This window comes from Hyperoodon ampullatus (assembly GCF_949752795.1).
Source record: "Hyperoodon ampullatus genome assembly, chromosome: 7".
Classification (NCBI taxonomy): Eukaryota; Metazoa; Chordata; class Mammalia; order Artiodactyla; family Ziphiidae; genus Hyperoodon; species Hyperoodon ampullatus.
Window position 1 is genome coordinate 7,412,265 of NC_136920.1, and position 23,403 is coordinate 7,435,667.

At 44.5% G+C, this 23,403-nt stretch overlaps 1 protein-coding gene across 1 annotated transcript; it reads right to left on the reverse strand.

Moving 5' to 3' along the window:
- Positions 1-21,163: 21,163 nt before the first annotated feature.
- Positions 21,164-21,574, reverse strand: LOC307055475 (glutamyl-tRNA(Gln) amidotransferase subunit C, mitochondrial-like; the record flags this gene model as incomplete). Its single annotated transcript, XM_079707715.1, has 1 exon — positions 21,164-21,574. One exon carries the CDS (start codon positions 21,572-21,574, stop codon positions 21,164-21,166), a length of 411 nt encoding a protein of 136 aa, XP_079563841.1.
- Positions 21,575-23,403: the final 1,829 nt, after the last annotated feature.

Sequence of the window (23,403 nt, forward strand, 5' to 3'; positions counted from 1 at the left end):
CCCTTTCTGTTCATGGAACCCTTTAGTTGGTGATGGAGATCAGTCTCTCCCTGCCTTCTGAAGTTTTGGGGCACACAGCCTAATGCAGATGTACATCTGAAGACCCGAAAGAAATCAGGGCAGGCAATTTAGGAAACGTAGACTGTGACCTCTAGAGCCCCCGGGCTCCTGAAGTGTCTACCATCAGGCACATCTTCACTGCGGCGCTGGTGAGTGTGAGGACAGTTGTCCGGGGTGGTGTGAGAGGCTTAGGTGGAGTTCTGGAGACTTGCTGGGATTCAGCCAACACTTCACCTCCGCGTCGTCGCTGAAGAGTGTCGGTTGTTCATGTGATTTGCTGCTTCGGTCTTAGCTGTTGGTTGCGGAGCTGGTTGATGACTCTCACTTGATTTGATGGACTAAGACTATAGGAGCCATTCTCCTGGCTCCACTCTTGGCGCGATGGATCAGCGAGGGTATGGTTGCTGTCGTTGTAATTGGTTCTATAATCATGGCTCTTAATGTTTCTGGACAAAACAACTATGTGGGCAACCTCTAGATTCTGCTGGTATGTAATGCTGCCGGCATAGTATTATACCATATACCCAGGACGTTACTATCCTGAAGACACTCACTTTATCTTTCTTGTAATCTGGGAGCATCTGGCCAGCAGTATTGCACCACTGTGTGCTTTAGCATGTCTAGCACGTTCAAGGGAATTTGGTGTTTCTAACACTTTAGTTCAAGTGTGTGCTCTCAGAGCTACAGTGCCATTTGAGGTTTCTCTGTGTTGTAGCTGATACACGTTTCCACAGAGGAGCAGTAGTGAGGAAGTTTTCACTGCAGTGTATTTCTCCTTTTTCCCACCCTCCCCCTGCCTTCTTCCCAGTCTCTACTAGGTTTTCTCTAGTGTGAAGGAATTAATGCAGGTCATAAAATATTTTTCTATTATAAATGATGTGCCAAGAACAACATGAGCTTTGTTTTTGTATTGTTTTGCTGCAAATAATTACTTGATTTGATGTCACACCACTGAATCAGCCAGATGATTTTTATCTCAACATCCATAGTACTGACAGTGTACTGGAATCTCTACCAATTTATTATTTGTGGTGAGGGAGCTGTCAGAAAACTGTTTGCTGACTGCTTCATTCTGTATGAGTTCCCAGCCACAACTAATTTGCTAGACCTCTTTACCTCTTTAGATGCTTTGTTAGGCTTTTTTTTTTTTTTTTTTAAACTTCCACGAGATAAGAGGGTCAAGCTAGGTCTGAAGACATCAGAAAGGAAATTCTGTCAGCCCAATACTGTTTAAACGTTCTAAAATAGTAGATGACATAGAAGCAGGCCAGCTTGGGTCTTACGGCCAGCAGTCCATATGGGTGAATTCACCCAATCGTCATTCTTTAGAGATAGGTGGTGAACTGGCTAACTTATTAACTACCTTATCATATGAATAAAAATTCACGTCCTGTCACTCTGCAAGCTTTAATAATCTGATTATCAGTCAGGAGTTAATGTGAATTTTGTTACATCATTGATGCCTTTATTTTTGGTGACATAATGAACATTATAATATTCAAGAGTCTGCTTCTCTGGAAATTTTTTCTTAAAGATGAGGTCATATCTCAACTGTGGTACAGTTTATTTATAATGCTTTTCTGAGGCAGAGTTGTCCAGATCCCTTCTAACCCTTTACTCTTCAGATTGGTAGAGTAAAGAGTAGTCAAACATTATTAGAGCCATGGAAGTTTTTTCCCAGTTTAGTCCATTACAGTGAACTTGTCCCTTTACTGACCCCTCAGGCGCTCTGTGCTCATCCCTGAGGTGGTGTCTTTGCTCCTGCTGTTATTTCAACTGAAACATCCTTTTGTTGAATAACAAAAAACTTCACACCCTTGAAAGTCAATGTCAAGTTCTACTTCTTTCAGAAGTAGTTTGTTTTGTTTTTACATCTCTATTAAACTGCCCGTGAATTTTATGTCACTTACAATCAGTATCATATAATTTGATAGTTGATTATATAATATCTTCTGTTCTCTAATTTTTCAATTGTATATATCATCTCATGTCCCAAATTATTTGGTGGATTCCTCTAGAACAGTCACTGTAAATTTTAAAAAATATATGTATTGTGGTGTTCCCCTGAAGCTCTTATGACAGTCCTGGCCACATGGGGATCTCTTAGTCAGTGCCTGTTGGCATCTTCCTGACACTGTAGGTACTCAGTGAATTGTCCTTTCTGCTTCCACAATTGTGGGAGGTCACCACTGGAGTGTCTCCATGGACCTCCACCTCATTTTTAAAGAGAAGAGTTTTGGTTCCTCTGGAAAGGTAGTGTCAGGCCACCCCGTGCCCCATTTTAGAGGCAGGGCTGAGGGCAAGAGCAGTGAAGTCTGTGCACATGTCCCCTTCCCCTGAACAGCCCATGTGTGATCCAGGGTGGGTGGGCCAGGAGCAGTGTAGCCAGATCTGCCATCTCCAGGCACCCATGAGAATAGAAGGCTGCAACTCTCCTCTCTATAAGGAGAAAACTAGACTAGACGAAGAATAAATTAATATACCATTCAATGACATAGTATGGGAACATTATTTTAAAAACGAGAGACATCTCCAGAAGAAGTAACACTTAGCAGCTCACCCAGGAGTCAGTCGCCATTTGCCGTTTCAAATGAGGGAGGTTGGGGTCACGAAACAGAAGCAGAGCCGGTGAGAAGACTGGCAGAGCCCTGATGACCGAAGCAGCCAGAGCAGAGGGGAGGGTGGGCTGAGCTGAGGCTGAGACTGACCTCAGCCCCGACTGGAGACGGTTGTGTTTGTGAGGGCACGGAGCACAGGCCAAGCGTAGTTCCTGTGCTCTGTGGGGTGACAGGGGACTGTCAGCACGCCCTGTGTGTGCCAAGTACTGTAGCAGCTCCTGTAGGAAACCCGAGACCAGGATGTGTCCCTGCCCGGAAGCAGCCAGTGGTTGCAGAGGCGAAGCCTGCACACGCAGTCTCGGGGAGCAGGTGGCCGAACTCGAGGGAGGGAGGGAGAGCCCCAGTCACAGCCGGGGTTTTGGCACGTGTGCTCCTTCTCGTCCCCAGGATCTACCCACCGTCTCACGTGGCCAACATCCCAAGTTCTCTCAGGGAGCAACATTTCTAAGCAGCACTTGGGAACTTGTCCCGATTTCTTAACCCACAGCCGCCTCTCAGGTTTAGCAGCATCCAGCGCACATTCATCTCTCCTCCTCCTTTGCCCTTGGAGATGGCTTCTAGGCTAATCCCCAAAGGAACGGTGAGGAGGGAGGTCCCCAATGCCCACATGATACATTCAAAACACGCTTTGATACTGGTGGTAATACTAGTTGGACAGCTCTAACAATGGGAACAGTCGTTTATCTGTTAGTCTTTAATTCATACTTTTCATTAGTGTTCTGATTTTGGAAAATACAGAAAATAAAAATAAAAAGAGCTATTTGGTGTGGGGGGCCACACACAGTAGAGGTTTAAACAGATCAGTGGAAGAAGCTCGGGGAAGGCTCCTTGGGGAGCAGACAGCGATGGGGTCCCTGGACCTGCAGCTGGACCTGGCCAGGCTCGCTCCCCCATGTGTGAGTGTGCGCGCCACGCCCCCTCATGGTCAGGCACCGATAAATAACACCCATAACTCTCTGGTGTTGAGATTTTCAGTATTCGTTCAAAAACACCAGATGCTTAGCTAATTCTCTTTTTAAAGAGTAACGATCTGAGCACATTTTCTTTTTTAACCTTTATAGAGTAACTGTTAGTTCATGGGACACAAAGTCTAAAAAGCCATGTAACGGTACCAAATCCCAGTGTCTGAAATTGTAAGTAATCACAAATCCTTCATTATTAAATAGAAATAAGGTCGTTTAGAAGTCAGTAAGTGGGGCAGAGTCCAGACAGACCTGAATGGCTAGTAGCGTACAGGTTAAGACTCAACAGCTGCGTCCTGACGCGCCTCGTAAACCAGAGCAACAAGAAGCCACACTTCCTGCATAAACCTGGTTGGGGTCTTTTGGTGTTATCTTGACCAACTAACCTAGGAAAGGACCTCAAGTGGTGTGATTTTCTCGGATTTGGTTTACATTGTCCAGCCCCCCAGACAAGCGCTAAACACGGCATCGTTGTTGAGCATTAACTGGAACATTTCCACCTCCTAGTTTTTAAAAGTTTGATGAATTGGTTTACTCTATATTGAATTCTTCTTAGAAACATTCTCCCCCAGGGATGCCAGCTCCGGGGAGGCTCGCTCAGCGGCGTGGTAGGGCAGGTTGTGAAGCAGAATCATGGGCCGGGGTGGATGGTGTGGCTGAAATAGGAAGTGGACCGGCCACCCCGACTGACGGCACCGTGCGCTCGAGCCCCCGTCCCCACCCTGTCACGTGGAGACTCTCACTGGTGTGGTCTGCCGCTCTCAGCCTCTGCTCTGGACTGCCGCTTTCTGCCCTGAGTGCCTGCCTAGCTTTGTTACGTGATGGAAGGGGAGATGCCGCCTTGCCCAATGTCTAACGACCCTAACCACCATCTCCACGTGATTTTTCCGTGGCAGAGCTTCTGCTGAAGTCACTGAGAGCTCCAGTGATGGGACAGTGATATGGGGGTGCAGACGTGGATAAAAATCCAGAAGTCCATGAAACTTGGTTCACAAAACAAAACGGAGAAAAGATCTGATTTTTTTTTTTTTTTTTTTGGGGTACGCAGGCCTCTCACTGTTGTGGCCTCTCCCGTTGCGGAGCACAGACTCCGGACGCGCAGGCTCAGCGGCCATGGCTCATGGGCCCAGCCACTCCGCGGCATGTGGGATCCTCCCGGACCGGGGCACGAACCCCTGTCCCCTGCATCGGCAGGCAGACTCTCAACCACTGCACCACCAGGGAAGCCCCTGATTTTTTTAAGTTAATGTTGAAATCTAGGGTTGACTGTATGTGAATACTGAGCTGTCATTGGTTTAGTCTGTGAATGCGAGGCCTATACCTGTCTGAACGTTGGAAACGCCACGAGACCACTGATCAGGAGCTCTAAAATTGCAGCTGGGTGAGGAGGAAGGAGAGCAGAGGGCAAAGCCCGGACCACATGACACTGTCAAGCCAGAGTGGCCGGCCCAGATGGAACTTGTGATGCGGTGGAGGACGAGGTGGTAGAGTCTAGAGTGGACAGAGCGGGGGGTGGGCGCGGCTTCCTGTGGACAGGGACTGCCAAGCTGCTGGCTGGGGTGGCGGCTGGGGAGCCCGTGAATAACCCATGAAGCCTAGAGCAAGGTGTAGACTATGACCGGGGACAGAATGAGGTAATTCTTAAGGACGTGGAGATGAGATGAGTCTCCAGGGAGGGTTTAACTTATTGATTATCTCATAATGGAAAAGCCCAAGAAAGAGCTTCCTGCCTAGAGGCAGCTTTTCAGATTAATCGGTGACTGACACACTAAGAAAGAGTTTATCATCACAAGGGGGCTTGGTCAGCACTGGGACAAAGGAAAAGGAGTCTCAGAGTGTTTCCAGTGCTGTCCAGGGAAGGGGGGCAGTGTCGTCTCCAGAGAAGTGCTGTGTGCTGTGTGCCGGGGAGCTTGCACCCTCCCGTTGTGCCCCGTGACTCTGCGCCTCTAACTGTTACCACACTCAGCGCCGGCTGTTTAGCTTCCTCAATAGCTCCATCCCGAGGAGCAGGGGGCTCTAGGTAGAGGCTGCAAACGTTTTGGGCACCGGAGGGGTTGTTATTTCCACCATAAATTAACACACAGCATTCTGAGCAGTGCATCGCAGTTTGGTTGGTATCAGTCTGTCACTGAGAAACCAATTATCTCTGGAAATACTGCTTTTGGAAAGGCCAAGGAATGGGCAAATGTACCCCCGTGGAGCTTCTTGGAGAGACCTGTGAACTGGTGCTGGCGGCATCGCCACTCTGTCTCTAAGTGTGCCACAGGCACTCGCATTGGAGCAGGTCGGGGGGGTGTTCACGTTGCCTGCTTCACTAGCAAGCTTCACTGCTTCACTAGCAAGCATCACCACCAGCTTCCTTTAGCATTTTACTCCCCGCAGCTAAGCCACGTTCAAGGCAATGGAATCTAATTTTCTTGGAGGGCATTTGTCCTACTTTATTTGAGAGTCTCTCCTGGATAAAGGTTAAGAGTGATTACTACTAATTGGCCATTAATAAAGAGAAAACCACATTATTGTATTTTTTAGAAATCAAAGTGATACATACACATGGGTAAAAATCAGTGACTATATCTGATTATGATGGAAAGTCCTAGTACCCTGCTCCACCTCTCCCCACTCTCTGGACTCCTCCCTAGAAGCTACCATTTTAGTGACTTCTGTTTTCAGGCTTTCTGAAGTTTGCTTCCACGTCTGGAAAGGTTATCTATTGCCTTCTTGCTGTGGGAGAGGAGGGGCCCCCTCTGCGCTCATCCCCCTTTGCCAGAGCCGCCCTCTGTAGTAGTGCCTTTGCTGATTACCCTCGAAACCTGAAGTCATGTGCTCCAACCTTTTGTTGTTGTCGTTCCATTAGCCATAAAAAGCTGAGAACTATTTTTAAATGATAAAGTTAATCTGTATAATTAAAATGGTGTTGATGTAAACTTAATTAAAAGGTAGATAAATGTTTTGTGATTATTTTATTGAAAATTTATCAATTATTAAAAATTGATTTTAAGATTTTATAAGTAGTTCATGTCTACCTTTCCATCACTGTGGGAAATGATTTTCTTAATAATTTTTATACATTGTAAACATTGATTTACTGCATGATGATTAGGTTATTAAAACACTGATTGTAACCCACTTTTGTATCAGGATTTTTTTTTTTTTTTTTTGCGGTAAGCGGGCCTCTCACTGCTGTGGCCTCTTCCGTTGGGAGCACAGGCTCCGGACGCGCAAGCTCAGCAGCCATGGCTCACGGGCCTAGCCGCTCCGCGGCATGTGGGATCTTGCCGGACCGGGGCACGAACCCGCGTCCCCTGCATTGGCAGGCGGACTCTCAACCACTGCGCCACCAGGGAAGCCCCCAGGATGTTTTTTGATACAGGCAGTGACATGTGTTAAATTCTGAACCTTTGGACAATAATTTCATAGAGTGAGAAGGAACCCTCTGCAGTGGAGTGGAGAAAGGGCTCTTCTCTTTCACGAGCATGCTGAAGGAAGGAATTGGCTTTATGTTATGAGTATAGGGTTTTTCCATGGCAGTTTTAATTAGCCCTTTCATGTATCGACTTTAAACAAATCCAAACTCAATTTTTTAAGCATCTTCCATTCCAACTCAATTTTTGCTGAGATACTGGGTGGGACTTGTAGGGAGCAGCTATACTATCTAATTTTTCACCCTAATCAAATCTAAATCAAGATTTTAATCATAGATTGGGTAGTCTCCAATATTGCTTCTTCAAATGGCCTTTGCCTCTGGTTAATTGGATTAATTAATTAACTAGAATGAATTAACCAGAATTCTGTGGAGTAGAAGGTCAAATCTGGATGGTCTTTTTTTTTTTTTTTTTTTTTTTCTGTACGCGGGCCTCTCACTGTTGTGGCCTCTCCCGCTGCGGAGCACAGGCTCCAGACGCGCAGGCTCAGCGGCCATGGCTCACGGGCCCAGCCGCTCCGCGGCACGTGGGATCTTCCCGGACCGGGGCACTAACCCATGTCCCCTGCATCGGCAGGCGGACTCTCAACAACTGCGCCACCAGGGAAGCCCTGGATGGTCAATTTTATAGTCTCTTGTTCCTTACTTATACTTTTGATCCTTTCTTTTATATTTTAGAATAATACTTAATTTATATTCTATAGTTTATAATTCTAATATTAAAGTCTCTGCTTATCTGATTCTGGTGATTGTTTCTTCTCTCGATCTTTCACTCATTATAGCTTGTTACGTCATGTATTTTGTGATTTGCTCTGTGTGTGTGTGTGTGTGCACGTGCGCGCGCACACATGCGCGCGCGCAAGAGAGAGAGAGAGGGAGAGAGGGAGAGAGAATTATAATCACTGGAACTTTATATGTGGGAATTCTTTGAGGTTGGCTTGAGAGTGCATTTCTTCAGAGAAAGTTTGAATTTGTTTCTACTTGGGACTTGGTGGCCCTTTCAATTTGGACAACCTAAAATTTTTGGCTAAAACTTTTTTTTTTTAGGCCACACAGTTAGTATGAATTCAGGTCTCAAACCCAAGTGAGCCCCCTCCTCTCAAGCCAATGCCCACATGCATTTTTCTTGCCCTTTCTTTTGCAGGGCATTTTTCCTAGTTCATTCTTCCACTGGGTACAGACCTTCTACTGTTCCAGCTTTATGTATAGATCTTGGAGCTGATCCCATGCCTTGAGCATTAATGTATGTAAATATATTAAATATATGTAAACACACGTGTTAGTGTATAAAGCACTTAGAGCAATGCCTGGCATATTGTAAATGTTCTGTTTGCCATTATTATGGTTGTTGTCATCCCCCCCTCTTCCGCCCTATAACAGTTAAAACCAAAGCCTTTGGTTGTTGGGATCAGCAGAGCCCTAAGATAGCTGCAGGCTTCAGCTTTAGCTTACCCCGCTGAGTTTTTACTTCTCTTTCATTTTTTGGTCTCTGAGGCATTTCTTTAATTTTTTTTACCAGCTCCAATAAGCATCTAAAGCGTTTCAAATATTTATTCCAATGTTTTAAAGTGTTCCTAGCTGGGGATTTGTCAGGATGCCAATGAATGAAGAATGAGTTTCGAATATATATCATCTCAAATCTTTTCAAACACTACAGCTAAAATTCTAGGATACAATGTGCTTGTGAGAAGTGACTGTACCACGGGGTATCGCAGGTATTTTCTTGACAGTATTATCACCTTCTCGTTAAGTGACAGAGTAAGGTTACCCACAGAGTGCTGGAATGTTGCCAGCCTGGCAGCACTGAAACAGTCTGTACCTCAAGGACAGCATCTTTAACAGATGGTGCTCACTTGGTATTTCACAGCCAAGAGAGGGGCCACCAAACGTCAAGTGATGGCTGTAGATGTGGTTTCCTGGGCAATGGTGAGAGTGGACTGAAGAAGGGAGACAATACAAATACTTTGTACGAGAATACCTAGACCGCAGATGGCACCGGTGACAAAGCGTAAACTCACAGGAATGAGGCATGCCCTGAAAGACCACCATCCACTCTCATTCATCAAACTGCAGGCAGTCAGATTTTCTTCCACTGAAGACTTGGAACCCTTACCTCTGTCTTGACTGACCCACCAAGCGGGGGAGCCTGAGACCAGAGAGGGTGATGCTTTCCCAGCTCTCTTCTTGTGGCTGCCACAATCGCTGTTACCAACGGGAGCAGACCAGTCTGAGCCTATTAGGAGAGGAAAGCAATTTTGTGTGGTGGGGAAGCCCACATAAGTAGTAGAAGGGAGTGGAAGTTTGGCTGGGGGCCAAGGTGTATATCCCAGCCCTAGACATGGGTTGTCGACCCTGTCTGACCCTCATTCTAACCCCAAGAGAGAGCACGACCATAAGTCTTATGACAAGGAGGACTGTGTCTTATTTACGACTGTATCACCAGTGTCTAGCAAGAGGTCAATGTCTACTGGGCCCTCAATACGTATGGCTGAAGGTGAGCAGTGACTTTTGATGAACAGAAGTTTTAAATTTAATGTAGTCAAAATTATCACGTGTCTTTATTAGTTTTTTTACATGTCTTTATTATTATTGCCTTTTTGTGCCCTGTTTAAGAAATCTGTCCATATCCCAAGGTTACACAGATGTGCCATTAGACTATTTCTAAAAGTTTTAAAGGTTTGCTTTTTGTCATTGAGGCCTTAATGCACCTGAAATGGATTTTTCTGAGTGGCATTAGGTAGGAATCTAATTATTTTTTCCATAGGTACAATTAATTTTCTAGCACCATTTATTCCAAAACCGTAATATGGTCCCCCATGATCTGCAGTGTGTTCCCTGTCAGCTGTCGAGGTTTGAAGTACACATGCGGGTCTCGTTCTGGGTTCTTAGTCCTGCTCCTTGCATGGATCCCGCTTCTTAGGTGTAGTGATCCACCTGTGAATTTCCTTCACCTTTGTATTTAAACAGTCATCTTGCCTGCAGAGAAGGACCATGGTATCTTTCCTATCTCATCCTTTTCCTTGCCTTACAGTCTTAGCTCAGACCTCAGTGCAGTGATGAAGGGAAGTGCTGGTGCTGGCATCGCCTTGCTCCTGATTTTAATAGAAACACTTCTAAAATTCCCTTACCCTGCCCGAAATAAGATATTTGCTGTAGGTTTTTGAGAGATGCTCTGTAGTAGGTAGAAGACGTGCTGAGACACTATTTCAAAGACTCTAAATGACAACCATTTCAGGACTCTGGGGCAGCTGATCAGTATCAGTGTCTCCACCTCCTTTATCAGCTGCTCTGCCATCCTCAGGTGAGTGGTTCGGTTCTGTGGGCTAAGAAGGCTGCCCCAGCTGCCACCCTCACATTTGCATTCCACCCACTGGGGAAGAAGAAGAGGAGGGCGAAGGCACACTCCTTACCTTCCAAGGCATAACCGGAAACTGCCACAGTCACTTCCACTCGTATCCCTTTGGCCAGAACCTAGTCATGTGGTCAGGCCATACCGGGTAGGAAGCTGGGAAGTGGAGTGGACATTGAGCGGAGTTGACCACATGCTCAACCAGAGTTGCTGTCAAGGGGCAGAGTAAGGGGAGGGTGGGTCCTTCTCTGCCACGTGCCCACTTCGAGCTAAGGAAGTGTCCTTCTATGCCTGGTTTCCTAAGAGGTTTTCTTTTTAAATTCATATTAAAAATGAGTGGTGATTTTATCAAAGCCTTTTTGCCTGCATTCATTGAAATGATCAGATTGTTTTCCTCTTTTAATCTTACAGTTTGATCTATTACAACATTTTCTAATGGTCATCCACCCTTGTAGACCAGGGATTAAACCCAATTTGATCATGATGTACTAATTTTATCTTTTGTAGGTACTGCAAGATTTAGTTTTCAATATCTTGCTTAGGATTTTTGTATCTTTTTCATGAGTGAGATAGATCTGTAATTTTCCTTTCTCATATTTTCTTTGTTTGGTTTTTGTTTTAGTGCTGAATTGCCTAATAAAATGCATTAGCAGTTTTGCCCATTCCCACTGGACCCTCTTTTTTTTCTCTAGCCTCTGAAAAAGTTTGGACAAAGTAGGACTTATTAGTTCTTTGAAGTTGGATTAAACTTTGTGCGTAAAGCTTTCTGGGCTGGCGTCTTTGGGGGCTGGAGTGGAGGATGAGATGGATTACTCATTTATTTTATTTGGTACTTATTGCTCTCTCTAAATTTGTGTTTCTTTTTGAGTTCATTTTGTTATTTTATTTTTTCTTGAAAATTGTTGATTTCTTTTTTTTTTTTTTTTTTTTTTTTTTTTTTTGCTGTACGTGGGCCTCTCACTTGTTGTGGCCTCTCCCATTGCGGAGCACAGGCTCCGGACGCGCAGGCTCAACGGCCATGGCTCACGGGCCCAACCGCTCCGCGGCATGTGGGATCTTCCCAGACCGGGGCACGAACCCGTGTCCCCTGCATCGGCAGGCGGACTCTCAACCACTGCGCCACCAGGGAAGCCCTGTTGATTTCTTTAAAATTTCAAGTCTATTAATATATCCCCGTTCATATATTCTTTTATTATTTTAAAAATTATCTCTGTATCTGTAGTTATAGCCTTTAAATTTTTCTAATTTTAATTTCTGCTATTGTTTATTTGTACCTTTTCTCCTCCTCAATCAGTCTCACGAGAGGTTTGTCTGTTTTGTCAGTCATTTCGGAGCACCAACTTTTGGTGTTATTGATTTTCTTGCTAGTCTTTCTGTTTCCTATTTCAGAAATACAGTAAATTTTACTCTTTACTATTTTCTCCCTCATACCTTTATTATTTTACTCTCTTGTTTTGCTAGCTTTTTGTGTTAAATGCTTATTTTTTTCCAATCTTTTTTGATTTTTGAGGAAATGCATTTAAAACTATAAATTGCCTGTAGGTACTGCTTTGCTACAGCCTCCAAGAGTTATGTGCTACTTTCATTGTCATTCACACAAAATATTTTGTAGTTTTCATTATAATGTTCTCTTCACCTCATGACCTATTTAGGTGTACATTTCGAAGTATCCAGATATGTATGTATGCATATATGTGTATTATATATATATTTTTAAGCAACATTTTTGTTGTTAACTTTTATGTTTAATTATAATGTGGTAAGATAATATGGTCTATATGATATCAATGCTTTGAAATTAATGAAGACTTCCTTATGACTTAATGTTTGATCGATTTTTAAAATATTCTATATTAACTTAAAAATGTATATTCTCTATTTGTTAGATACATTTACTATCCATTAGCTCCAGTTTGTTAATTTTGTTTTTTAAATCTGCTAAATGCTTATTAACTTTTGTGTGATTTATCTGTTTTTGATAAAAGTGCATTAAGACCTCTCACTGCGATTGTGAATTTGCTTATTTTTCCCTTATAATTCCATTTTGGTTTGTATATTTTGAGTCTATAGTGAAGGGTTATACAAATTCATGATTGTTATGTCTTTTTTGTGAATTATTCCATCAACTGTTAAATATATCTCTGTAACCTATTGCTTTTTGTTTTATGTTTGGGGTTTTTTTTGATTTCATATTAATGTTGCTATACCACATTTTCTTTGGTTAGTATTAGCAGGTTGTGCTCATAACATCCCTTTATGTTCATACTTTCTGTGTGGTAGTTATGTTTTAGGTGTGTCTCCTGTAATCTACATATAGTTGGCTTTTTAAAAAGCAAATCCAATAATCCATGTTTTAATAGACTTTTAAAATCCATTTGCATTCTTTGTCTCATTATTGGTAAACGTGGAATTATTTGTACCACCTTTCTTTGAAGGCTTTTTTTTAAACATCTTTATTGGAGTGTAAGTGCTTTACAATGGTGTGTTAGTTTCTGCTTTGTAACAAAGTGAATCAGCTACACATATACATATATCCCCACGTCTCCTCCCTCTTGCGTCTCCCTCTGAAGTCTTAAAATTTATTTAAGTTCTTTTCTTTCCCCAGTAAAATGGCAGCGTTTCAAACATGCTCTCTGCACCTTGCTTTTTTTAAATCGTGGTAAAATATGCAAAACATAAAATTTACCATTTTAACCATTTTTAAATGTATAATTCAGTGACATTAATTACAATCACGATGCTGTGCAACCATCACCATTATCCGTTTCCAGAACCTTTTCATCATCCCAAATAGAAACTCTGTACACAGTAAGTAGCTTTCCATTACCCCCTTGCCCCAACCCCTGGTAACCTCTGTTCTACTTTCTGTCTCTTAGTTTTCATATTCCAGGCACCTCATGTAGGTGGTATCATACAATATTTGTCCTTTTGAGTCTGGCTTCTTTCACTAACATGATGTTTTCAGGGTTCATCCATGTTGTAGCATGTGTCAGTACTTTATTTTCTTCAGGCTAATAATATTCCACTGTATGTACAGACCACGTGTGTTTATCCATTCATCTGTTGATGGACACTTGGGTTGTTTCTACCTTTTGACTGTTGTGAATAATGCTGCCTATGAATATGGGTGTGCAAGTATGTGCTTGAGTCCCTACTTTCATTTCTTTTGAGTGTATACCTAGAAGTGGAATTGCTAGATTATATGGTAATTCTATGTTTAACTTTTTCAGGAAACACCTTACAGGTTTTCACAGTGACCGCACCGTTTTACATTCCCACCAGAAATACACGATGCCACTTTTGTGTTTTCTGATTACCGCTTTTTCTTTGCTTCTTTTTGCCTGATATATGTTTTAGGAAATTAGCACTAACGGCAAAGTGGAGGAAGTTGAAAGTTAGGAGGCTATCACAACAGTGTAGACAAAAGATGATGATGACCTGAACTAGGGCAGAGATGGTAGCAACGTAGAAAAAATCCGCAGATTTAAGATACATTTCAAACATATGCATTGTAGCATGTTTTCCACTCATCATTTATTCATTCCACAAAGTATTTTTGAATGCCTGTGATTTCAGGAATAGGGAAGACAGAAATGAGCAAGGTAGTTACAGTTGCTGCCCTCTCAGCACTCACAGTCTGGTGGGGGAGACAGACATGAATAAGACAATGACACACGTGGAGGTCATGGGGGACAGGAGCAGCGACGGGCAGAGGGCGATGGGAGGAGCTGACCAGGTATGACAGCCAGGAAAGCTTCCCAGAGGACGAGAGGGGTGTTGGATGAGGGGGCAGAGGGAGATTGAGAGTGGGTTGAAAAGAGACTTCTAGGCAGAGGAGACAGCAGGTGCAAAGGCCCTGTGGCAAGAGAGAGAGGGTACACAGTTCTCAGAACAGGAAGGAGGCCAGTGCCACTTGCGTAGTATTCTTCATTATTCCAAACTATATACAAGAATCTGAATGTTCAGTATAAGGGGAATTTTTAACTAAATTATGATGCCACTATAGAATGGGGTATTGTTCAGTCATTAAAATGGCATGTAAATCTATTTACATGTAATAGTAGCACCCATAACATTATATTGATAAGTAATGAAAGCAAGCTGTCACATTGATTACTGACATTGTTACATAATAAAAGCACATTGAAACAGTGCATAGAATATGAACCTTTTAAATATATATTATATGTAACCAAACAACATGTATTTATTTTAATATGTATAGTTTTACAGAAAAACTCTGAAATATATTTGCCAAATGATCATCTCTAGGGAGTGGGATTCTGGGTGACTGTAATTTTTCCTTTTTGCTTAGTTACATTTTTAAAAACTACAACAAATTGTGATTTACTCGTATCAAGAAGAAAATTAGCAAAGACATTTCTGAGCCAGAATCAGTAGACTTGGTAACCCCTTGGATGTGAGACAAGAGAAAGGTAATCGTCAGAAATGACTCAGGGGTCATGTTACTGGGTGGATGGACACCATCAATGCAGAGAGAGACTACTGAGTGAGCACAGTGAGGGCTGAAGGTGAAGGTCAGGAGTTAAGGTTTGGACACCATGAGTTGCAGGCGGAAATGTCTGATAGGGTGGAAATGTCTGATAGGAAGTGGGGAATGCGGTTCTGGAGCATAATAGTGTCACACGCTGCTGAGAGGTAAATGCAGTGAAGAGGTCCTTGCCTTTCTGGTTAAGGAGGTTGGTTGAAAGTTAGGGGGATGGAGAAGACAGTCCGAGCACAGTAGGTTAAAGAAAGAATAGGAGATGAGGAAGGATAAGCAGCAAGCGTAGAAACCCTTTCTTGTTTGGGGAAGAAGAAAATGAGGGTTCGGTGATACACAGTTACAAATCTTCAACATGAAGTTTTTAAAAGTAGAGGGGAGTTAATAAATAAAAGCACCCAGCAAGGTGTGGGTGCAAGAAAAGAAATATGCCTAGCGTGGACCTTGGTGAGTAAGCATAGTTTGACTAGGTATAAAATTCTAGATTGTCAGTTTTTCTCTCAATGCTTCGAAGGTATTATTCTACTGTTTTCCACTATTTCTCACACGAAGTGAGTGGTTGGTCTAGGTAATGTCTTTTCTTCTGGTCTTTTTACAATTTTGTCTTCAATTTTTCTTTTTATCTGCCTTTTTGGGGTTCATAACGTTTCTGAAATCTGAGGATCCACAACTTTCAACAGTTCTGGAAAACTCAGAGATATCCTCACTCCAAATATACCTCTCTTCCATTTTCTCTTTTCTGTCCTTCTGTAATGCTAATCAGACATATGTGAGCCCCTCTAACTAGTGACCATTTCTTTTAGTCTCTCTTCCATATTTTTAACTTTTGTCTTTTTATGCTGAATCTGGATCTAATTTATTTATCTTTCAGTTTATCCTTTCCGACTTTTCATTTAGTTATTATTTTTATCTAGCTCACATGCACATAGTTTAAAGAGCCAAATAATTATACAGGGCTTATGACAAAAAAATGTAGTTCCCTGACAATTGTTCCTTATTTTCTGATCTCCAGGAACTTTTAAACCTTAGCCAAATCTTTTTTTTTTTTTTTTTTTTAAGGCTTTTTTTGTTTTTTGATTTGGGGGTAGGAGTTTATGAATTTATTTATTTATTTTTGCTGTGTTGGGTCTTCGTTTCTGTGCGAGGGCTTTCTCTAGTTGTGGAAAGCAGGACCCACTCTTCATTGCGGTGCGCAGGCCTCTCACTATCGCGGCCTCTCCTGTTGCGGAGCACAGGCTCCAGACGCGCAGGCTCAGTAGTTGTGGCTCACGGGCCTAGTTGCTCCATGGTATGTGGGATCCTCCCAGACCAGGGCTCAAACCCATGTCCCCTGCATTGGCAGGCAGATTCTCAACCACTGCGCCACCAGGGAAGCCCCCTTAACCAAATCTTTTAATGTTTGCCTCCATAAATCTAAATAACGTGCTTGTGTTGCTACTTCTTGGCTTTTCAGTTTGGGCATGATCTCTTGTATTTGCGCCATAAATGATGTGGATTTAAGCTCTGTTCCCTCTTGCTACTCACACGTAACCCCCCTCCCAACACACACATGTCCTGTTCCCAGACATCAGATGTACTTGGTCGGATCAGTAGTATTTATTTTTTATGGCTATGAAAACACTCCTCACTGCTGAGCCTTGATTAATTTTCTTCCTGCACTTCTTTACCTTTTCCCTTGAGTCAATACTCAGTTTTCTAATGTACCTAACACTAACTTAACCCTTAACTCTCCTCCGCTTCTGTAACTGTTCTCTCAACATGCTCCAGCACACTAGGTACTCAGTGAATTGGTCTGGAGGAAGCCTTTCCTGCAGCCGTCACTGTCCTGCTCTTGAGTGGTTGGTTTCCAGGCCTGCTGCACAGTTCTCTTGGACCCTCCCTCCAGCATCAGGCCCAGGGTTTCCTTTGCTTCTTCCTCAGGTTTGACCCCCTGGCTCCTGGATTCCATTATCTTCCTCATTTGATTCACTGCATCATTTTGGTGCGGCACGTCCTCCAGTAGCTACCCGAACAAGAATGATGGGAGAGAATGTTTTCAGACCGTATGTGTCTAACAATGTCATAGTCTGTCCTCTCACTGACATGATCCTTTTGGGTGGACAATGGGATTTCCACCTTCAACTAGTGGAATTTTCCTTTAAAATTTTGAAGGCTTTGCTGCATTTTCTTCTAGTTTCCAGTGCTGCTATGAACTTTTTTCTTGCCCTTTGTATGAAACCTATTTTATTCTTTCTAGAACCTTGTGGGAGCTTCTCTTTGTGTCCCGTGCTCTGAAATTTGGCGAGAGGTGTCTTGTTCTGGCCACTTGGCAGCCCCTTTCACTCTGGGAACCCGTGCCCCTTAGTGCTGGGAAATGTTCTTGACTTACTTTCTCCCCGTCATTCTTAAAATTCTATCTTTCTGGAACCCTTATTTTTTACCTAAGTGTTGGACCCTCTGATGCTCCTCTACATTCTTCTTCCTCCTGTTGTTTTTTACTTTTTTCTATGTGTGTTCTGTTTTCTTGTCTTCTGTTAAGTTTTTCATCCCTGTGATTACTTTTTTATGTTACATAATGTATTTTTTGTACTTTGAGTGTTTTTTAGCGTCGTTTTCTTGTTTCCTGGATACAATAACTTTTCTTAATCTTTCCAAGGCTATTGATGCCCCCTGGTCCCCCGCCCCATTTTCTTTTCCCTTCAGAGTCTGTTTCTTTAGGCCTCTGTCTTTCAGACTGGATGAGTCCCTAAAATGTCTGCAGATCTTTGCCTGCCACTCTGCTCATGGTTAAGAACAAGGCAGAAGGGAGGGGGCTCTTGGTACGTGGGTGGGAGCTTGCTCCCTGTGGCTTCACCGTAGGGTGATCTTACCAAGCCACTTATTGGGGAATCTCAATGTCAGACTCTTTATATTTTCTCTTGGGCTAGTGGGTCCTCAGAGAAGGCCTTTCCAATCTCCTGCTAGAATTCTAAGGGCTGAGTAGAAAAACCTAGGGGTCTCAGATTCACCTTTCCCCCTTTTGTTCTTTAGAATACCCCAGTCCTCAGTTGTTTTACCCCAGAGAGTAATTTCAGTCCCTTGCCATGGTGGTGGAGGAGCAGTCAGGTACTGGAAGGGAAGGAGCCTGGGGACCCCCTACCTCCTAAGTAGAATTTCAGCCACGTTCACCCCACTTCAGAGCAGCCTGGTACCTACCACCCATTCATGCCTTCAGAGCTGCTTCTCCACTCTCTCTTGCTAGCTCAGGTTTCAGTGTTCTTGAATCTGCTGTCCATTAACTCTCTCCCCTCTGTTTTCCAGCCTCCAAACCTTCTGTAATTGTCTCCGCTCCCTTCTGTCCATCCTAGTGGTCAGGAAAAACTCTCACATTTTCCCCTTGTTCTCTATCTGTGGCTCAGACAGTACTGTGTCTCCACGCTCTCCTTCTGTGAAGTAGATTTGTGGGGAGGTGGCCTTTCAAGGATTCACACTTTATATGGGTTTTTTTTGATCCAACTCCCACCTTCAGACTTTGTCTGAAGCTTTGTAGCTTCAGACTTTGTAGCTCAGACTTTGTCTCTTGTCCGCTGCAGGAGTGGCCCGTTTGATCCCTAGGACCTGCAGAGGGCCCAGGACAACACTTGGCAGCTACAGAGCTCACGTGTCTGGCTTCATAGTTCCTTATCTTTCCACATCTGACAATCTCCTTTACTCTCCTCTTGGTTTGACATGCATTTTGACACATTATTTAAAAATATTAAAATAATAAACGTTAAAATAATTGTGTTCAGGAACTCTGTAACAGGAAGGTTTCTGCAAACACCTAGTCCACCATATAGCCAGACGCAGAGGCCCTCCTGCATTCGTTCACCACTCTGTCACCCGCTATGTGGGAAGCACGCCAGGCTTTCCCTCAGTGACCCTGTGAGCCCGGGGGGTCAGGTGCCAGGGCTTCCTGCCTCCAGACGCTGACTGGTAACCTGGATCAGATAACATGGGGAGCCAGCAGCAGAGCTGATGTTAGACCTGCACTTGAAGCTCTTTTCAACGAATCATGCTCTCGGAAGAGAACGCTGTGGGTCTTCTCTAGTCACAAGCTGAGGCCATGGAGTGGCTGATGAGCCTCCCAAAGGCTCTCGAGGGCGCAGGTTATACAAGCAGGATATTTTACATGAATTTTTACAGGAGTTGAGGAAAGTGTCTTGCCCCCGCCCATACTGAAAAGGTGTAAACCTCAGGCCTATGAGGGCCTCTGTCGCGCAGCACAAGAGCAGGCTCCTATGAGAGCATGTAAAGCAGCTCACAGTCATAAACGCTGAGGGGTCTTCAAGGGAAACGCAGCAGAGCAGGTGCTCGGCACTGCCCTTGAACTGCCGGGCACTGCCCGTCTGACTCCAGGATCCCGGGGGCAGGTGCTGGAACGGGGTCTACTCAGCACGCTGTCCCGTGGACTCTGCTCGTGGACGACATGTGTTATCACAGTGTGACAGCAATCGTGTCACACCTGTGTTTCCGATCCAGTCATGCCTCCTTTCTCCACCACTGACATGGAATGAAAGTGACACAAAGCCTGGGCCAGGGTCCACCTCTAGGTCCCTTCGTTTTTTTCTCGTAGGCGAGGTCTGGCCGAGAGGTGAACTTGCTTTCAGCCGGGTTGGGATGGTTGATGGGAAAGTGGCTCTTTGCTCACCAGCTTACAGTGTTCCTGGGAGAAGGGCAGCGGGCATTGGGGGCAGGAGACAATGGACGCCAGCGGACATGGTCCAGGAAATTGTTTACTCTGCACATGCCTATTTTATGAAACCAATGATTTTTAACGAGTCTCTCTCTCCTGTGTTGGTCACTGGAGAGCATCATCCCAGTGGATCTAATTATCACATAAAGAGGAGAATCACGTAACTAAAAGTTGTGTTGACTAGGCGTGTCTCTCCCTGTAGGTGTGTGCACGCTTGTTTTCAACTACTCCCAGTGGTGCCTTTGACACACTTTGTTGTTTTATTCACAGGTACTGTGATTGCTTTGCAAGCGGGGACTTTTGCAACAACTGCAATTATAATAATTGTTACAACAATTTACGTCATGAAATGGAACAGTTTAAGGCCATTAAGGTAACAAATTTCCATTAAATACACACATTCTGAAAGCATTTATTTTTTAATTTTTATTTATTTATTTATTTTGCGACATGCGGGCCTCTCACTGTTGTGGCCTCTCCCGTTGCGGAGCACAGGCTCCGGACGCGCAGGCTCAGCAGCCATGGCTCACAGGCCCAGCCACTCCGCGGCATGTGGGATCTTCCCAGACCGGGGCACGAACCCGTGTCCCCTGCATTGGCAGGTGGACTCTCAACCACTGCGCCACCAGGGAAGCCCCTGAAAGCATTTAAAAATGCAGGGGATATTCACAAAACGATCTCCTCAGATTTCTGATTTCAGTATTGGGAAAGCCCAAAGTGTTGAAGAGTATACATTAAATAGGACTCTATGCCTGAAGGTGGCGGTATTGACCATGACCAGGGGCAGTTGTGAGAGTGGCAGCTGGAGAAAGACCTTTATTCTCCACCAGCGTGGGAGGGCTTCAGGGGGGCAGCAGGGTCCCAGAAGGGTCTGGTTTAAGAGCATGGAAGTATCCATGTTGTCTTTTTTTTTTTTGGTAACCACTTTATTGAAATACAGCTGACCTGTAAAAAGCTGTACATTTAATGTATACAACTCAGTGACTTCGGGGTTAAGTATACACACATGAAATCACAACCATGAAGGCCATACACATATCCACCACCTCCCAAAGCTGCCTCCTAACCTTAGGAGAAAGTCAGCCCTCTGCTTGGAACAAAGTGGGTACCCAAGAACAAATTTAAGGGTGTTCAGTAAAGATAAAAGGCTGCTCAACTCAATGGAAGCAGCAACTGAAAAGGACAACTCAGGTTGTCACATAGTGATCAGATGCAATGTCTAACAGTTACATAAATAGAAAAATTCACTTAAGTGCAGTTCGGTAGACAGTCTTTTGGGGAGGGGATAAAGTCTTCCATGCAGAACAGCTTGTGAGTACATTTGATCCATTTCCTCGGACACTGGCAATACCTTCTACTTCCGTTGGCATCAGGGACTCTTTGCCTTATTTTGGCTAGATCTTTCCCAATTCTGTCTTCAGAAGAGTTAGTTACTAAAAGCTACCTAACCATCACTTTTTTCAGGTGACTGAAGAAAGTGGGAACATTAGTGTTCATAACAAAATAGTCATTGCATTTCCACGTTTTTAGAGGGCACCCCTTCCCAGAATAGCTACTCAGTGGTGTGAGTAGGGCTCTTTTTCATCCAGCTTTGGCCAAGAGATATTACCTGGGGGAGCCACAAAATACTCCTCCACACCTCGATGAGAGTTTTGTAGTAGTTCTTTAGCACAGTTGCCTTCTACCACATTGTCGGATCTCAGGTACAGACATCTGTCCTCCAGAACTGACTCCTTGGGCTCCACCCGGTCCGTGTCCACGGCGCGGAGCCGGTCGTTGAAGGTGATGGCTTTCTCCAGCCGTGCCACGGCCTCTTGGCTGCCGAAGTCCACAAACGCTAGCCACTCCAGGTGCTTGATCAGCTCGGCCGTGACCCGGCGGCTTCCCTGAGGATCGGCCTTGGAGGTGAAGCCGCGGCGCCCGCCTGCCAACGCCCAAAGGCCCAGCCACATGGCCCGCATCCACATTTCTCTCCTTCTCATCCTCCGTAGAGTGTCCTCCTCCACGTTGTCTTGATTTGGGGTTTAGAAATCTGGATTGTGTTATGCAGCAGATAAGCCTGAGTTCAAAGAGTGTAGTCTGAAAAGGCGGAGATGGTCCACTGTGTGAAGAAAGCTGGGTGAAAACTCTCGGCCATCATTACTTAGGCTGATTTTTATTCTCCTTGGCTTCCCGGTGAAGGGAGAATCTAGGGGCAGATAGCACCTTGGAGAGACCCGCAGGCCACCTGCTAAAGGCTAAATGCATTAGCCATTACATTCATCCCTTCCCGTGGGCACAAAAGATCACCAGAGAAGGGAGCACAGCCCACCTGCTCGGGCCGTGTCTCGGTGCCCTCTCACTTACCCAGGGAAACTGAGGGCCATCCCCTGTGGACTTGAGGCTCTTATACTGTGCCATGGTTGGTCTGTCTATTTTTTGTAAAATACTTTAACTTGCCTCTTGAATTATAGATAAATCAGTTGAAAATATCAATTTTGATACAGGCAGATCCACAGCTTCAATTGCATCTAAGCTTCAATATAGTAGCCTTTTCTTCAGGGGTAAAGGATACTGTCTGCAATTAAAAGTGTAAAAAGTTCTATTTGAAAAGTGTTGGGGGACTTCCCTGGTGGTGCAGTGGTTAAGAATCCGCCTGCTAATGCAGGGAACACGGGTTCGAGCCCTGGTCCGGGAAGATCCCACATGCCATGGAGCAACTAAGCCCATGCGCCACAACTACTGAGCCTGCGCTCTAGAGCCCACAAGCCACAGCTACTGAAGCCCATGCGCCTAGAGCCTGTGCTCTGCAACAAGAGAAAGCCTGTGCACAGCAATGAAGACCCAATGCAGCCAAAAATAAATAAATAAATTTATTTTAAAAAAACAGTGTTGGAATTCTCATGCATTGCTGGTAGGGATGTAACTTGGTACCAGCACTTTGGAAAATTGTTTGGCAATAGTTACTAAAACTAAACCTTTGTATGTGCTGTGACCCAGCAGTTCATTCCTAAAAATAGAGCCCCTAGAAATGAGTGTACATGTCTACCAGAGGCTTGTACAAAAATGTTCACAGCAGTTTTATTCATAATAGCCCCAAACTGGAAGCAAGCCGTGTGTTCAGTGGTAGAATGGATAGATCTGTCGGGGTGTATCATCTAACGGGTGACACACATCAATGAAAAACAAAGACCCACAGCTCTGTGCCACAGCCCGGAGAATCTCACACGGTGCTGATGAAAGAAGCCAGGTGGAAAAGAATACACACCAAATGGTTCCACTTAGATGAAGTTCCAGAACAGGCAAAATTAAAGCAATCCCAGTAAGGGTAGAGGTTCCCTCGGGGGTGTGTTAATGGGGAGGAGTCAGGAGGGGCCTCGGCGTGGTGGGGGCTGGGCTGTCCTCTGACCTCGTCTGGGTGGGGGGTCGCACGGGGCTCGCACATGCTCAGATTCATCACAGTCCTCCATCCCTCATGCTGCAGTAAAAAGTAAAAGCACACAAGCAAAGCAGCCTCACTGCAAAGGCCTTTCTGTAGCGATGGGGACCTACAGGGCCCTGGTGCTGACCGGATCCCCGCTGCTCACCTGTGAGGGGAAAGGGAGGACGGGGGCTGCTGCTGCGCCTTCCGCGTTGCTCCAGCACAGCTTTATAAAGAGCATGGCCTCACCCTGTCATTGAAAATAGTCTAGATGGGTAGCAGACAGGTAGAAGAGTCAAACAAACAAAGCACCATAAAAAGCCGAGCGTGATGTATGAGAAGGGTACCTGGTGGTTGAGACCCGGGGCTGGACGTGAGCACAGGGACCGGAACTGG